This window comes from Melanostigma gelatinosum, assembly GCF_949748355.1.
Source record: "Melanostigma gelatinosum genome assembly, chromosome: 14".
Taxonomy (NCBI): Eukaryota; Metazoa; Chordata; class Actinopteri; order Perciformes; family Zoarcidae; genus Melanostigma; species Melanostigma gelatinosum.
The window spans coordinates 4,070,838-4,088,115 of NC_136647.1; the positions used below are offsets into that span (position 1 = coordinate 4,070,838).

Consider the following 17,278-nt stretch of genomic DNA (forward strand, 5'->3'; position numbering starts at 1 on the left):
ACCATGATGTAATGGACTCAGGCAACATGTCACCATGAGGCAACTCTGCACTCCACCTAGTGGCACAGTACACAGAGGTCAGTGCACAATAAAATGGACAAGTCACAAACTATAAAATACACATCAATATACAACACATACTTTTGGAGGTACTTGAAGCTAGTTTCCACTTTCCACAGAATCTATTTATTTCCGGCGTTCCTGTTATAAGCAACACCGGCCAGTTGTTGTTCTTGTTAAAGTCATATTTATTTACAGAACTTCGTCACGGCCTGCGGAGCTCTGAACTGAAATGATGTCTGCTCTTCTTTCACTTTGCCGCTTTTTGACACGTTTCTCGTGGTTGTGATATGCTTACAGTGAGCTCTACTGTTGTAGCAGCGTGCACAGTCTTGCCAAGTATGCTCATCAAAACCCTTTAAGCAACAAGTGTCCTAAACACACACACACATCATGATGGGTAAAAAAGCCTAATACACAGGCTGCTAATATAAGGAAAGGAGGGGTGGGACTAATACAGCTGTGAACCTTTTATAAATGTAGTGACTCATCCATTATGTGCTCTGCATATAATTGACTGTGTATTGACAGAGACGTCCGCAGGAAGGATTAGTTAGAGGGTATGGCTTACGTTTTGTTTGATATTTATTTTCATTGTTATCCAACCAATATCTTCCTTGTTGTATTTTTTTGGTTCATTTTGTAATGAAATGGACTTTGTCATTCGCAAGTGCCTTCACCATTTCAAGCATTAACTGGAAAAAAAGATGCTATTTATGTTATAGTTAAAAAAAGATCATCATCCATAAAGTGTCTGACCCAAACTAACCATAACTCATCTTTATTCAGCTCCTTCAACTCACTTCAAGTCACGAAAAACCAACTCCCCACATTATCTGAGTGAAACCGGTATGAAACACCAGTATATTGGGGGCTATCAGGACGGGGTGTGCCAACCCTGAAAGCAGCTGATAGTGCTGCTGGTTAAACTCACTCCCAAGAAAGAAAGCATCCCTTAGAAATAGCCAGGACGAGTGCAAACCCGAGCCTTGCTTCATGGATGTAAACACACACAAATTAGTTGTGGGGTGAAAAAACAACAACAACAGCAAAATCAGGAAGAACTAGAATTCTCAATGTCTTATTAATGGTCCCATTCATATTGATTTAAAGATATCTCGATGAAGCCATCAAGTCACACAGCACTGTGCCTCCATCTAGTGGCCACGTGTACAACTGTGTCTCCAACGTGTTTGAGCCTCTCATCGTCACCCCAAGCTCCATTTATAGATGTGGCAGTGTTATGCTGCCTTTTACATAAACAGAGATGCAACACATTGGAATTGTAAGTAAGTGGTCTTCCAGAGATACAAGGATACAATTCGTTATGCATGTAATACACTAACAAGCTCTTAGGATTGCACATTCAAACGTTAGTACTTGTTTAGCGCTGCTCCAGAGGAGTTTCGTTGAGTTTTGTCGATAAAAGTTCGATTTTTAATGGAAGTATCAACATGTGCCGAATTGAACAACGTGTCTCACCGAAGCACAACATGCATTCAGTCACTTCATAGCGTACACCGACACGTAATATCACGGTAAAAACGTATTAAATCGCAACGCGTTTGACCGGAAAGTTGGCGCCGTGTCGTTTCTGTGAGCTGAACTCACGCAAGTCACGTGCCAATGTGAGCAATGTTCACATGTTCAGACACGGAGGAGTATGCTTCTCCAGTATAAATGGGCGGTGTCACTTTAAGCGCACCGACTCTTTGCGTTGGTATATCTTCGCAGGATCTCTTTCAGCTCGCCAGTCTTCTGCTGACAGATGGAAATGGCACTGGAAGGTAAATGCGCGGTGGTGACTGGAGCAGCGTTGGGGATCGGAAGAGCAATAACGGAGATACTCCTGAAAAACGGCGCCAAGGTAAAGCTTGTTTGTGTGTACTTGTTTGTGTACTACCAGCATATACCATGCATGCAGAACAGGAAGTGGTAATAGGCAGGGTATCACAAGTGGTTTCTCATCTTTTCATTTTAATTTATCTTCAATAGTAAAAAAAATTTTTTTTAAACTGCCGATGAGTCAGTAATATTTAAACTGGCTTTGATCTTCAAAAATAAAGTTTTTCATCAACTAGTTCTGCAACATGCTTTATTCTTTATTGAAATTGTACAGGTAGCCCTCCTGGATGTGAACGAAGCTGCAGGAAAGAGTTTAGTAGAAGTCCTCGACAAACAATATGGACAAGAGAGAACTTTGTTCCTAAACTGTGATGTGGAATCAGAGGAGCAGATAAAAGGTAATGCAAACACACACACACGCACATACGCACCCATACACTGGAGAGAGGAAAACAGCTGGAACGTCTCTCATCTAAATAAACAAGCCTAGGAATGCATGAAGCTGAGTTGCAGAGTTGTGTGATGTTTCGAGATGTCAAAGGGCATTTCATATCGAGAACCAGATGTGCCTGACGTATACGCTTACATTAATTGTAGTTAAAGGTGTGAGGCAAATTTATTTCCTCAGACTTTAAATTGTCAACAATAGGGAGAACAAAAAAAACATACCCCGAGGCCTTAATGTGTTAAATTCAGGGTTTGTTTAAACAGCTCAAAGGTGCACTCTTTTGACATGACTATTTACTCATACACGTTTTGCGCAACTCACACTTCAAACAGCGTCGGAAATACACGAGGGCAAAGGGCAAAACTGCCCCAAAGAAATATCATTTTGCCCCTGATATCACTAGGAGAGGGGCAAAAAATACCCCCGAACATTCTAAACGAATAAAAAAATGGAGCGCCTCTTAATCAGACCTGTGACTGCGGTCAACTCAGCAGACACTTCAATTTGAGTGCACCTATATCCTGAAATTCACGGTAAACTCATTCAAACGGCGCAGATCGGGAGCGAGCGAAGGACTTTGAAAGTTAACTGAAAGATTAACGTGAGACAACATCCGGTTTCTTCAGACGAACATCCGGTTTAAGAGTAAGAATAAGAATAAGAATAAATGCCAACAAAGTATATATATTGCATAATGGAAATTAGATGAAATGAATTATATTCACATTAAGTATAAAACATGCTGCCTGCATCTCGTGAGTTAAAGGGAAAATACACCAAAATTCTGCATAAAGTGTCTTTATTCTTTGATTTGAGGGTTGCTGGAAATGAATAATACCTGACTGACAGTCAATTAAGATATTTTACCAAGTAAAAACTCTGAACTGAATTTGTACCTTCAAATGGCACATTATTTTGAATTTTTAAGGTGATTTAAAAATGTTTTTCTCAAAAATTCCACACAATGACTAATGCATATGTTCAGGACAAAAATGGGTAATATCACAATATTTGAGGTGCTACAAAAATATTTTTCCTCAATAATTCCATACAATGACTGATGTATATGTAATCAAGGCATCGTTGACTTAATAATTGTTAATAGTTGTTTAAAACATTTAATAATAACAATAAATTACCACAAAGAAATAAGAATGAAATTGAATATGATTGTCCGATTTATGTTTGGTTTTTGTTAGAAAAATCGAAGAAAACACTTTGAATCTGTAGACTACTGCCTAATAGTCTTATTATTGCCATTCGATGACAATTGCTCATATACTGTAAGCCTAAATAAGTATATATATTATTTTGAACAAAGGTTAAATGTTATTTCACAAGTTTCAAAAAGTGCCCCCAATTTTTTGAAAATGCCCCTGGATTCAGTTAGTGGGGGCAAAAATTGCCCCCAAAAAATATGTAAATTTCCTACCCTGGTTTCAAACTATACAGAGATTATGAGTTAATTTATTGTACATTCATGTGCTGGATTCTATATTTCATGTTATACGTTTTTTTTTGTTATACACTTTTAGTGTACACGACAAACACTTGACTGTGAGTGATTCAAATGCAACATATATGAGACTGTTAGTCTCAAATAACCTGAATTGAAAAGAGCTGGTCGATCGGTTAGCTGACTAATCATTGCAGCTCTGCTGTGAAGGATGCTACATCGGCCATGAAAAAAACGGAGGGGTTAAAAGCTCAACCTGATAATGAGATTGAAAAGATAACGAATAACTGTTTCTCTTCCTGCTCTCAAGCTGCCTTTCAGAAAACCGCAGACACCTTCGGAGGAATAGACATCCTGTGCAACAACGCCGGCATCTTGAATGAGAAGATGTGGGAGAAAGCTGTCTCCATAAACCTGGTGAGAAGTCGAGAGAGTAACAAACTGCAACTGGTTTGCTATTCTGCCCAGTGACACCACTTCCCCAAGGGCAGTGACACCTCACCACAAAATAATTAATAATAGTCTTTCATGAGTTTGCACATCCGCCAAACCGATTTACATTTCCTCTTTTTTTTTAGCAGTTTGAGTGTGAAAAAAAAACGAACGGTTAAATGTAGCGGCTTTTTACATTCGGCATTTGAAACACAAAGGAAATACCAAAGTACCCATGAGCAGAAAAAACTGGATTCAGGCCTTATAAGGCCATAATCAACGGTACGTGTTCTCTGTCGTAGGTGGGGGTCATCAGGGGGACTTACCTGGCCCTGGAGCACATGAGCAAGTTGAGTGGGGGACGCGGAGGGGTCATCGTCAACACGGCATCCCTGGCAGGTATGACCCACAATGCACTGCATGTGTGTTGTTTTCTTCACAAGAAAAGAAGACAGCATTCTTTGCGTTCCTGAAGTAGATCAAAAATAATTTCTTAACAAGGCATCTGTGATTGCTTTGATTACAACGTTGTACAGGCAGTTCTAGTTATGACACACATTACATTCACAACACTTTACATCCAGTCTGTGCCATGTTTCAGTCTCTACCATTAACTGGATTTAGCAGGAAGAGCTGTTGCCTTGTTTGTATCCTAACCTTCGGGTCAGATGTTCCTACCAGCCGAAAGCGTAAATTACATTCAAAACATGCAAATCACCAAAACTTGGGGTTGAGATGTTTTTTAACAGAAAAATATACTTCCTTACTTGTTCATGGGGCCAAAATAATATAATTTGGTTTGCAAAGAATTCCTCATTTGACGAGCACAAGAATAAAATGGCGATTGTTGTGAGTTCGGAGGGACTGTTAACCCTTTTCTTTCACCAGTATAGCATTACAGCATGGTGGAATTAGCAAGCTTGCTAACTAGCCACCTTCCAGCTGTTTAGCCAGCTAGCTTGTTAATTCCACCATGCTTTAATGCTACACTGGTCACAGAAAAGAAGTTGATCAAAGTTCCGGCGGCTACAGCTGACGACGCCCCCTCTTCTGACGGCGTCGTTTGCGAAAGCGTAGCGCCCACCTTCCAGTTCCCCTTTTAGGTATTCACTGTTAGCTGTCAGCACTTTTTGCCATTGTTTGCACTGTTAGCACGACAAGACAAGGTCGAATTTTGTGCATCCTTTATGAGTCAGGATTTAACGCTAATGTTGGCTGATATAACCCGCATCCTGCAGGTCTCGGCCCTCTCCCAAGCTGTCCTGTGTATACGGCCACTAAGCACGGAGTGGTCGGCTTCACTCGGGCCATGGCGGTAAGGACGGTTCTCCAGAAGATAGTCCAGGGAGATTAAGAAAACATCTGCTGAAAAGAAGTTTAATGCATTGTTTTTTCAAGTGCATGTACAGACAAATTCTACTTTATACGCTGTATAGCTTTTAGGTCCTAGCTTTGGGATCACAAGCAAGCTAATTTATGTCAATATCCACCAGCTTGACATAGTCAGACTTGGGGTTTGGCTGTTTAATAGGCATATAATTAAATTGCTATGATTCAGGAGTGAAGTGTTTGTTTTATGCATTGTGTCTCTGAACATTTCAAGCATAATAGTGTGTGTGTCTTTTTACTAGGCCGCCTCCACTGCATCAGGTTACGGTATACGGTTCAACGTCCTTTGCCCAGGTTTCGTCCAAACGGACCTCTACACCGCCATCAAAACCAACCTGGGGCAATTCTCCCACTTGGCTGATGTAACTGAACAATTGATTGAGAAATTTGGGGTTGTAAAGTAAGTCTTTGCTTGTGTCGTTTTGTTAAAGGTGATACAAAGAAATATACATTATTCGCTCCATTAAATCTTTCTAACTGTTTGTTCTGCAGCAACATAGACTTTCAGTACAAAAACAAAAAAATGTCATAATATTTAGACCTCTCTTGTGTTATACATTATGCATTATCTATTAATCTGTTGATTATTTAGTTATTACGAATTATTATTATTGTTATATTAAGAAAAAGTCAATCACTATGTTTCCCAAAGCCAGAGATGACGTCTTCAAATGTCTTGTGTCTAAACAACTCAAAGATATTCAGTCTACTGCCATAGAGGAGTAAAGAAACTACAACATATTCACGTTTAAGAAGCTGGAAGCAGAGAATTTTCACCTTTTTTTGTCTTGAATGGTTACTTAAACCGATTCAATTGAACACCAAAATAGTTGGCAATTAATTTTACAGGTGACAACTGATTCATCTTTGCAACTCTGTATCATACAATATGAAATATCCCGATATGGTTCCGTTGAAAGACGATACATTATCATATTGAAATATCGCCCAGCCCTGTGCACACGTTTAAGTACATTATCGTGACCATGTCTGATACTGTGAACACTATTCGCTCTACCCTTTTTTAATTTCAGCATATCTGATGTGGCGGAGTCCGTTCTGGAGATGGTGACCGATGAGACAAAGAATGGAGAGGCCATCTTTGTTTCCCCTACAGAAAAGAAATACGTGAATTTTCCTTCATTCATCAAGTAACTTGACTGGATCATGTGATCAAAGCAGCAATGTTTCTCAGTGCTTTAATGTGCAAAATGAAATGTTAATGCCTCAAGTGCTTTTCATACAGCAGAAATATCTTAGTGAGTCAATACAATGTACGCGAAAGCTTTAGGCTTTTAGCATCGTCGACAGGTTTTTGTTTTCATTTTGTTTGTTTAATTAATGTTGAATTATGTTGACAACTGCAATAATGTGTCATTCAACATGTCAACATTTAGCAGACCACTGGTTCAACGCCTATCTGAGGTGGAACATTTAAAAAATGTCTGTGACCAGATTTAAAATCCAGATTGTATTTTTACGTAACGTCTCTATTTAACTGAAAAAATTGTCCATCGTAAAAGGGTCCCCCAAAACATCTGTATTTGTTCTTTGGGCAATTCCTGCTCATTTTATGTCAGAATCAAACGTCATTGTGCGCGTAACATCATGCAATTCTAGTTTGTAATAAATACCTTCATTCATAATGATGTGGTTTGTTTGAACGTTTCTTCCCACAGTGTGTAACAAATCAGGTAATGGGGGGAAAAAGCATACTATATTATATTTATGTTCTCCTGGATGAGACTCAAAATCATTTATCAAGAAAGATTTTGGCTGCAGGATGAAGCGAGCGGATCAAGCTTACAAACGAACATATTCAATATATTCAACCCCACTGTTTCTGTCTATTAAACCAGCTTGCAGGTCTCTAATCTTTTGTTGTTACTCTCAAGACATTGGAGTCAAAAAATACACCATTACAAGTAAAAGTCCTGCATTCTAAAGAATAAATATAAAAGTATTGTGTACTAACTATCAAAAGCCTAAGTACTCATTATACTGACTGACCCCTGTCAGTGTTTTATTGATCACTTGTATTTGATGTATACTTAAGTGGTACTTAAAGTAGAACGTGGTCGAGGTGGTGCTAATTTGAAATACTTCTTATATTGCTAGGTAGCTTAATCTTTAATAATGCACCATAAACTGGTCACATAAGAAAGTAATTAGTAATTAGAAGTCCATATTGACTTTGTGTACATTTATAGTCATGTGTGTTCTCAAAAAAACGTAATTAATTAAATTTTTATTTTTTTAAATAACTCGGAACTGAAAGGTTCAAAGTGCAAACAAGGCTTCCGGTCACATGACCGGAACTAAACAAACACGTACATCCGGGGTTCGGCCACGCTTTGCCTTCTTCCTCAACTACCAACAACAAATCTCTCGCTGTGCAGTAAAAACAGAACACAACCTCCAACATGCCGAAAGCCAAGAAGTCAGGGAAGAGAAAGAAGTTCGACTACAGCCGAGATCGGAAGAAGTTGAAGAAACAGACCTTCAAGAAATACAACCCGCGGATAGAAAAGTAAGCGTGGAACGGCACGTTAGCATGTTAGCTCATGTTGGCTAACAGGGGGGCATGTTGACGCCACGTGAGAAGTGTTTACCTGAGCATTTGACCCGATATTTGTAGTATTTATAGTACACAGTAGTGTAAGTAGTGTTCATATCCTTTAGCTACATAAGTTAAAGTAGAATACTATGGTATAAAATATACTCCTTAAAGTCCTACGTACATAAGTCATGCAATTGTTCACGATGCAGAATGGCTCCTTTCACTGTCATTGTTATAAATTATACGGGTTTTAGAGACACTTGTATGTACTTTTAATAATTAAACATGGACATTTTCTCAGTTGATTGATTAATCCCCTCAGCCTATAAAACAGTGAAATATGGCCCATCACACCTAAACCCAAAGATATGCAGATGATACCGAATCTTGAAATTTGGAAACATTTGAGATAGTTTTATTAATGATATTTAATTGAGTCATCAATATTTTCTTTAATTGATTTATATTATTAATTTCAGCAAATCACAGTGAAGCCCAGAATGTGGCTCAACTACTCAGTCTGCCCTCACATTAATGATTAATGAAGGGGTTTATTAATATTATTTATGTCTTATTTTAGCAGGTCTTTGTCGTTTCATTGCTACCAATAATTGATTTAAAGTTTCAGATTAAGAGATGTTAGGGGGACTGGGTATTTGATAACGAATATATAGAATATTATATTCTACACCCAACTTAAAATGCCTATTATCACAGTTCTGTACTTAACAATAGTCTGAATATACCAAGAACTGTAAATTGTATGCAAACACAGTTTTCACTGGAAAGACAGTTGATGCTTCTCATTGGGCTGAACTTTTAGTTTGCTCTGATTATGAGATAAATATATACAATACATTTGTCTCGGCCGGCTCCTGCAGAAGCACTGTTGTGTTGTTTTAGTTTCATCGTGCGTCTAAACTTTCCTCTCACTCAGTACACAGATCAGAAACGCCTGGGACGACAATAAGTCCACGACCAGGAACCTGCAGGAGATGGGTCTGGCCTTTGATCCAAACCGCACGCTGCCAATAGCGAAAAAGAGCGTAAGTAACGTGATTCCTCTAAGCGGGACAAAGACTTCAGAATGGGGCTGTGCAACATCACGAGAAAGCAGTTTCTCTATTGATGACTGATGCTTAAAACGAGAAAGAGATGTGAGGACAGAGGAGTCGAGGCAAATTGAGACATCCTCGCCTCGTAGACCGCGTTTTTTAATGCGATGTTGAATAAATGTGTTGAGTGTCACGGCTGCTAATCATCTGCTAATTATGACAATTCCACACAAATGTCTACAAAATGATGAAGTGAGGACATTTTGGACAGACATGGATGTTGGAGGAGCAGCTATACTGTTTTGAACTGGTGTTTATGTACAGTCATATTCATAAAATTACTTAAGCATTTGATTAGTGAATGCAGGAAGACTCTTTTACGGGTCAAGATTTTAAAACATCTCTTCATGTTGTGTCGGTTTCATTTGTGCCAGAAGGGAGCGACCGAGTGTTGGTGACGAGGATTAAATTGAAATGGATCACTCCAGTTAAAAGTCATTAAATGTATTATTTGAAACGGACACCGTGTTTCTGGCGCTTAGAGAAGATGGTGCTCTTATCATTTATTTTGTGGGACAGTTTCACCGTACGGTTAATTGAATTAAATGTTGTCCTTCGAGGCAGCGCTTCATTTAGTTTACTGAAGACTGCGAGCGGCCCATAACGTCTACATGCTGGCCTCCCGTGGGCTCTGGAGCGAGGACAGTAACTGTGTTGTATTTCTGTGGAGAAGAACGTTTGTGTTCTTCAGTTCACCCAGAATCCAAACGCATGTCTTTTGTTCACACGTTTAGCTCCTCGGTGAAGATAAAGTGACTAAAGCTCCGGTCGGCATCGTGACGAAGCCCTACGTAGTCAACCGTAAGTCGTTTCCTTTTTAATAACCGCACCATGTGAATTAACGTGCACTGTCATTTTGTTGTGCTTTAGAGATTCATCTTTTGATAGAACTCTTGTTGGTGGCCTTTTTATACAAATTCCAAAAAGACGCTCGCTATGATTTCACCCTAATTAGACCAATTTGAAAGCAAGCAGAGCTTCACTTCCACCATCTTTGTTTTTGTCGTTCTGCTCGGTGGCATTGAGGCTCAGAGGAGTCGGCCTTCAGCAGCTGCTCTGGATTTCAGCTCAGAATGACTTTCATTCCTCCCGTAACGCCGCCGGTGCTTTTATTTCCATTTCCTGTTATGAAGACTGACAGAGATGATTTGCATATTTTCATTGAGTTTTAGAATATATTTTTATGCTCCTTGTCGTCGCACCGAAATGAAAAAGATGAATCCTTAAATGCGAACAAACAAGATGGAAGAAATATGAATGTTTCTGAGATGTCTTTTGTGTTTGTGTGGCGCAGAGCTGCAGGAGGAGGCCGACCGTCCAGAGAAAGACTCCAAGACGCTGTCATCCGACCTGATGGAGTACGTTCAGTACATGATGCGAGAGCACGGGGACGACTTCAAAGTGAGAGCGCCAGCCGAGTTCAGGCCTGAACAAGTCCCTCATGATGCTTTTACCATTTTATATTTGCAACAAGGAAGTAACGTAGAACACGGGCCTATTTTCTGCAGTTTGAACTGAAGCCCTTTATTCCCCCTGCAGGCGATGGCCCGGGACGAGAAGAACTACTACCAGGACACACCCAAACAGATCAAGAGGAAGATCATCGAGTACCAGCGGTGCCACAAGGAGCACTACGACGCCTTTGTCCAGGTGCTGGGCGCTCCGCCGGTCCAGTAAAGAGACTTTATATACGCTGTCGTGTGTTTCCGGATCTCACTCTGGAGACACAAACGGGACAGAAGTCCAGTGTGAGGACCGCACGACTTCAGGACCTTTCTGTTACTGTCCTCGCTGTAAAGATTTCCTGTTTTAATTATTCCGCATGTTGTTTCCAGGTGTGTGACTGAGAATCATTTAAATACCTTGAAGCTCATTTTGCAGATGTTTTTTTTATGTATCGGTGCATTCACACCGGAGGACTTCTTCTCCGTGTTTCCTTGATCTCCAGTTAAAGCACGAGCGCGTTGACGTCTGAGAGGAGTCTCTCTGCAGCGTCATGTTTTTCAACTGCTCTGGAGATGCGTGCAGCTCTGAGCTTCAGAGTTAACCGCGTTATGAATTCATAAGGGTGTTAACCGATTGGTTACGGTCTGGTTAGTCTGGACTTTATTGCGTATTTCTTTGTGGAGGAATTTTAATCGTGTGAAACAGTTTCAACGACGACGCTGGTAGAGAACATCGAACCGCTCAGACTCACGACAAACAGTAAAGAGAGCCTGGAGTCATCACCAGGATGGCTTCTGAAATAAAGAAATGTTTGCGTGAGAGTCTCTGAAGAGAAGTTTTATTTCATATTTGTTTCATTGTCAACAACCAAACCCAACAATGTGTTATTCCGTCTCTCAGCTCCGAGCTCATTGGTTCCACATGAAGATCTCTTAAAAACATCTCAAGAATATATAGTTTTAAAAAGCTCATTAACGTCCCAAAACAGCCGGCCCCCTGTAGTTTTATCAAACGAGGAAAAATATATATGTAATATATTTTCAGCAGTGGATTACTCCTCATTTTGGTTGAGTCATTGCGTTTGAGCATTTTGATGCTTGAGCGCAATGAACCATTAAAACGAAGCAATGCATAATTTGAACCCTCTGCACTGGTTCCGTGTGTGTGTGTGTGTGTGTGTGTGTGTGTGTGTGTGTGTGTGTGTGTGTGTGTGTGTGTGTGTGTGTGTGTGTGTGTGTGTGTGTGTGTGTGTGTGTGTGTGTGTGTGTGTGTGTGTGTGTGTGTGTGTGCGCGCGCGCGCGCATACTGTGAGCATTTTGGTGGAAGTAAAGAAGAAACTTACTGTCGTGTCATCTCCATTGCACACATATTAACTTTTGTCATTAAAAAATGTCTGCGATTCTGTAGGTCTGCCACTTCTATGTTAATATGTAATATGTGTAGAAAGCATGCTGCATTTCTAAAACACTCGAACCGGTCAACATTCTGTCCAGTTTTAAAAGACACTTAAACATCTTTGCACCAAATACACGGATAGAATGAAACATCCACCAGCCTTTTTATTTGATTACATATTAATGGCTCCATCACAAGTTGACTTATCCCACAATCCTCAGGCAATGACGCACTCAATGACGTCATCGCTTCATGGAGGATGCAGTCGTTAAAAGGTTTTTTCTTTGTTGATGTAACAACTGTGGCGTCTGTTAAGAGACTCCCACTCCTTAAAATGAATTTGACATTTTCAGCAAAACACAGATGCGTCGTCATCTGGAGAACTGTGGTTGCGTTGATGGCTCGAGGGGAGAAACCAGTGAAGTAATCCTCAGAGGTTTCGTTTGACAGGTAGATGGAAACATGCGTCACTTCTAGAGGAGCATCCAGTTTAAAGGTCGGCCATAAAGCAGCTCAGTGATAGAAAAGCACCGCGTTTCTGTAGTTTGTTCTCTAAAAGCTATAGAGCACGTGTGGACACTTAGTCATGTAACTTCCTGCTTCATGTGACTCATGTGACTTATTCCCATGGCTGCAGAGTGTCGACAGAATAACACAGCAGGATTTAACTGAAGTGACTTCTAAAACATTTAATAGACCGAAACCTTCAAGCTTTGTCTGAACTGCTTTCATCATGTGTTCGACACCCTCGGCGGCGTCGATGTAAAAATATATTGGAAAAAAGCCACGTTTTCCTCAAGGATGCTCAATTCTTAAAGAACACTTTATTTTAGAGCGATGAATCCAGATGAAGCGACATCTGGTCCTGAAACCTGCGCTTTACGGCACAGCTGGGAGCAAAACGGAGACTTTTATGAAATCAAAAAGTACGAGGTCACCGCATCACAGATGGAAAGGAGTACATGTGGGGTTTCAGCTGAAGAAACACGTCCCCGGGTAATTGGGGAACACAATATTGAACATGCACTTACTTTAAATCAGTTTACACGTGCAGCGGGTCAGTAATTACATCTCTCCCCGAACCCCTGAAACGTATTTTGGGAGCTTGGCGATCTCATTTGAACTGTAATACAGAAACAGTTACCGCCTGACTTTCTGTGTGTGTGTGTTTGGAACTTATTCAGAGTCAAGAAATCGACTTTCTTCAGGAGAAATCCAGCTGTGGAAACCAGCGTTTATAATCCCCCTTCCTCAATAGTGGAGAACCACGTGTCTCGTTTAAGTGACATGTAATAAATGAATCTACCCGAGAAAGACGACTGTAACCCCGTTACTGAATATATGTGTCAAATGTCAGAGCTAATCCATCCGATAGTTGAGAAATTTTAGTTGGAACCTAAAAAAAAAAATCCACCTCACAGTGGCACGAGAGGAGACGTCATCACGGTTGAGCCTCTGGGGACCATGAATGTATTCACAAAGTGTAATCGTTGACGAATGACTTTCACTGTGGAACCAAGAGAGGACTTTCCTCTCCCTGCTTGTGTCATGTGGACCTTGAGCATCATATCTTGACTGTCGGCTGCACACCGTTGACGGCAGAACAATAGTCTCACCTCGTCTGCTGTCGTCGATCATTTACAGCTTCGTTCCAAGAACTCCAAGTTGCTTTGTGACGCATGTTTGACCGTGGATGCTGTGCGAGGTATGATTGCGCAACGATTCACGCCAGCTGCGGTTGTTTTCTTGAATATGGATTTTTTTTAAACTAAAACTCAATTCAAAACAATACATGTTCCTCAATATCTGACATGTAGGGAACGATGTTGTGTGACTGTCGGCTGGTAATTGTATTTCTCAATAGAAAGACAAAGAAAACAATTCAAGAAACAGCCGACACTGACGAAGATCTGCCGTTGAAATTTGACTCAAGTCAAATTGCACATTTGCTGTTTCCTCTGGTGCCACCATGAGGACACGCTTTACATATTTACGTTTCTCAGTAAAGTGAAGAATGTTGACAGCAGGCAGCGTATGCTCATAAGTACTGCAGATTTATTTATAGGAACCCTCTGCACTGTCTGAGCCAAAGGACTACATTATTTCATACAAGCGTTTAATATATTACTGGAGTAAACATTTGTAACATTTATTATATGTAATTTAACCAGCGGACAGTAGCCTCCAGCAAAGTACTCACTTTGTAACTTTATAACACTTTCGGATAGTTTTTGCTTTCTATCTGCGACCATGTGGGATGTAGCATAATAATACGAGATTTAAAAAAGTTGCATTCTTTATTGTAAAATGTATATATATATATATATATATATACATATATATATATATATATATACATATATATATATATATATATACATATATATATATATATGTATATATATATATATATATATACATATATATATATATATATATATATATATATATATATATATATATATTTTTTTTTTTACAATAAAGAGTGAATACATACATATATATATATATATATATTATATATATATTAGAAATGAATTGTTCACTTTAAGTTTGCCAACATTGTTGCCTTTCCCCATGTGTTAACTTGTCACAGGGCATGAAAGTGTTTATTTGGCAAATGAATGGATTATGTCTTGAATATGAGTGACGCCTCAGCGAAAACAGCTTCCTGTTAACATGTTGTGGAACTCTGCCCCACAAAAGTCAGGTCAGGCTGCTTATCTGCCGTAGATCTTATCTGTTTGTTTGCATCCACATGCAGTCAGCAGAGGGAGAGACTTGTTTTCCCAATTGGGTGCTTGTTATCGGTTTGTCTTCTGGATGCATCCATGTTGTTTGAGAGCATATTGTGTGCACATAGGTTGAGTACATCACTATGTTCACTGGCATGTCTACTCTCCACATATTTCCAGTCGTACCTCCATCTGTGCTTCCATGCAAAATAGATTTTAATCTCAAGGAGATAACAAGATTATTAAATAAAGATTTTTTTTTAAGGGGCAGACCAACGTGGAATCTCACTCATAACACATTGTTGGACAGTAAAAAAAATATAAATGCAGAAGAACCAGAGATTCTTTTTATTCCATGCATTCTTTTTCCTCATCAAAACCCCACCGCCTACATTACCCACAATGCAACTCGACCGCCGACAGCTCGGTCAGAGATTGTGGTGTGTAAATGCTAGCAGCGGCTAATGTAGCATCGAGCCTCTGGCCTGCAGGCAGAGATGAGCATCGGGCTACAGAGGTCTGGTCAACTCGCTTCCGTCTAACTCATCGGCAAAAGACATTTGCCATTTTCAAACTTGCAGTCCCAACTGACGCTGACTCGGGTGACATCACTTGAGGACGTTCATCTGACTTCACACAGACTTCATGCTGTGTATTTTACCCACATACTCAGTAGTGTTCCCCAGCACCCTGGAAACACACTTTGATGTGTAAAATCACTTGCCGTTTCAGAAACTGCAGCCGGGACGTTAATATCATTTAAAAGAGAAGAACAGAACATAAAGACATGCATAAATCCATACCTGACAGTTCCATTTACATTGTTTATAAAAACGATGCACATACAACAATCCACTGAACTCTTGATCACTGTGAAAACAACACGACTGCAGAACTACAGTACATCAAAAGGAATACAACTTCACATTCATTAAAAACGTGTGCGTCGTAAGCAAACATTGCTGCACACACAGCATTAAAAATCAGACTCGCTGATTCCAGTTTATGTGTACAGGTAGATTTAAGTCAAATACAGCACTTCACATCTGCATTAATACAATCAAGGACGTGTGTTTCACTGCATACGAGTTCTTGTCTAAAGACAAGTTTCCATTCAAATGTCTCACAAGTTTGAAACAAATGTTGAGAAAATTGGTCAAAGAAAAACGCAAATGAAAGCTTGTTTCCATTCATTTCTTTTGGAACGCGAACCGGGAACAAGTTCGGCTCGGTCATCGAACTCATCTTCAAGAGAAAAATGGAGAGACGTCTTCAGGAATTAGTTTGAACGTCTCTCTCACGTCAGCTCGTTCTGGCCGTGTTTCATGCTGCCGATGAAGACGCGGGAAAACGTAAACAGCTGATCGGTAATGTGATTTAAATGTTCGCTCCCTCAGAATTGATTTAACGAAGGCGTTCCTCAAATCCGTTCAGCGCATCAACGTTTCTTCAGAAACTGCAAACATTGACCTTCTACGACTCCTGATTGTCCACCTACATATAGTTCTGCTGGAAGTGTCATCTGGTGAATGAATTCAATGCTTATTTGGGTGTAATTTGTGTATTTTTTGTTGGGACTGAACACACAACCAAAGAGGGATTGCTTTCAAATGGAGAAGCTCAAAATACTCTCTCGTGAAGAGAGTCATGGAAAAGAGAGGACACTTTCCCCCCCGTCAAGAATTTTGACAAGAAAAGTAACACAGGTTTTTAAAAAATGTCAGTGTGTCCCTTTAAATCCCCTCATGAAATCCCCCTGGATATCAGCAAAGCCCACTTGCCCCGGTTGATTAAATCCCCAGTATTAGTCCCCGGGGCTCCAACCTGGCAACCCTGAATATTACCTGCTCTGCTCTGCCGACTTCAGTCAACAGCAAAACCAGACGAAATCTTGTAAATGGATCTACAAACTTGACATATTTCCGTTTATATACAGAACAGTACGCATGCTTAAATACACCGGTCACAGTTCAGACTAGTCCAAAGCCTGAATCATTGGCAGGAGGGGAACTTTGTGTCAAACCTTCGTCCTTCTGTCCTCCTCGCTCTGCACCTCCTCCTCCTCCTCCTGTACCATGAGATGAGCTGAAGCTGTTTTCGAAAACAAGCCGACGTGGTTTGAAGAAGGTCAAGGATGAAGACGAGGAGGCTTTGCGCTCCATCTTGGCATTTTCTTCAGTGATTTCTTTGCCACGGTTCCCGCAGCCTTCAGCATCCTCCTCCTCCACCTCCACCTCCATCTCCATCTCTGCCTCAAATAAGTCAGAGCTTTAACAATGAGGAGGAAGAGGAGGAGGAAGATTGAGTTCAGCCACCGCTTTGTTGCCATCCCTCCATATAGGGGGGGGGGGGGGGGGGGTATGGGGGGGGGGGGGGTATGGGGGGGGGGGGATGAGA

At 40.4% G+C, this 17,278-nt stretch overlaps 2 protein-coding genes across 2 annotated transcripts; both read left to right on the forward strand.

Moving 5' to 3' along the window:
- Positions 1 to 1,785: 1,785 nt before the first annotated feature.
- Positions 1,786 to 7,270, forward strand: LOC306788625 (15-hydroxyprostaglandin dehydrogenase [NAD(+)]). Its single transcript, XM_079284211.1, has 7 exons — positions 1,786 to 1,927; positions 2,180 to 2,303; positions 4,120 to 4,226; positions 4,544 to 4,640; positions 5,480 to 5,556; positions 5,873 to 6,030; positions 6,665 to 7,270. The coding sequence occupies exons 1-7, from the start codon at positions 1,829 to 1,831 to the stop codon at positions 6,783 to 6,785; spliced, it is 783 nt and encodes a 260-aa protein (XP_079140337.1). The 5' UTR covers positions 1,786 to 1,828; the 3' UTR covers positions 6,786 to 7,270.
- A 695-nt stretch (positions 7,271 to 7,965) lies between these two features.
- On the forward strand, positions 7,966 to 12,111 carry nop16 (NOP16 nucleolar protein homolog (yeast)). The gene is made up of 5 exons (XM_079282979.1): positions 7,966 to 8,160; positions 9,128 to 9,236; positions 10,040 to 10,106; positions 10,600 to 10,706; positions 10,845 to 12,111. Exons 1-5 carry the CDS (start codon positions 8,054 to 8,056, stop codon positions 10,980 to 10,982), a joined length of 528 nt encoding a protein of 175 aa, XP_079139105.1. The 5' UTR covers positions 7,966 to 8,053; the 3' UTR covers positions 10,983 to 12,111.
- Positions 12,112 to 17,278: the final 5,167 nt, after the last annotated feature.

What these genes read in the sequence shown, in the direction of transcription:
- LOC306788625 (XM_079284211.1), top strand. Translation starts at nt 1,829, where the DNA reads ATGGAAATGGCACTGGAAGGTAAATGCGCGGTGGTGACTGGAGCAGCG. An exon ending in TCCTGAAAAACGGCGCCAAG is followed by an intron (nt 1,928 to 2,179) that starts GTAAAGCTTGTT and finishes GAAATTGTACAG; the next exon opens with GTAGCCCTCCTGGATGTGAA. An exon ending in GAGAAATTTGGGGTTGTAAA is followed by an intron (nt 6,031 to 6,664) that starts GTAAGTCTTTGC and finishes TTTTAATTTCAG; the next exon opens with CATATCTGATGTGGCGGAGT.
- nop16 (XM_079282979.1), top strand. Translation starts at nt 8,054, where the DNA reads ATGCCGAAAGCCAAGAAGTCAGGGAAGAGAAAGAAGTTCGACTACAGC. An exon ending in TGCCAATAGCGAAAAAGAGC is followed by an intron (nt 9,237 to 10,039) that starts GTAAGTAACGTG and finishes TCACACGTTTAG; the next exon opens with CTCCTCGGTGAAGATAAAGT. An exon ending in AGCACGGGGACGACTTCAAA is followed by an intron (nt 10,707 to 10,844) that starts GTGAGAGCGCCA and finishes TTCCCCCTGCAG; the next exon opens with GCGATGGCCCGGGACGAGAA.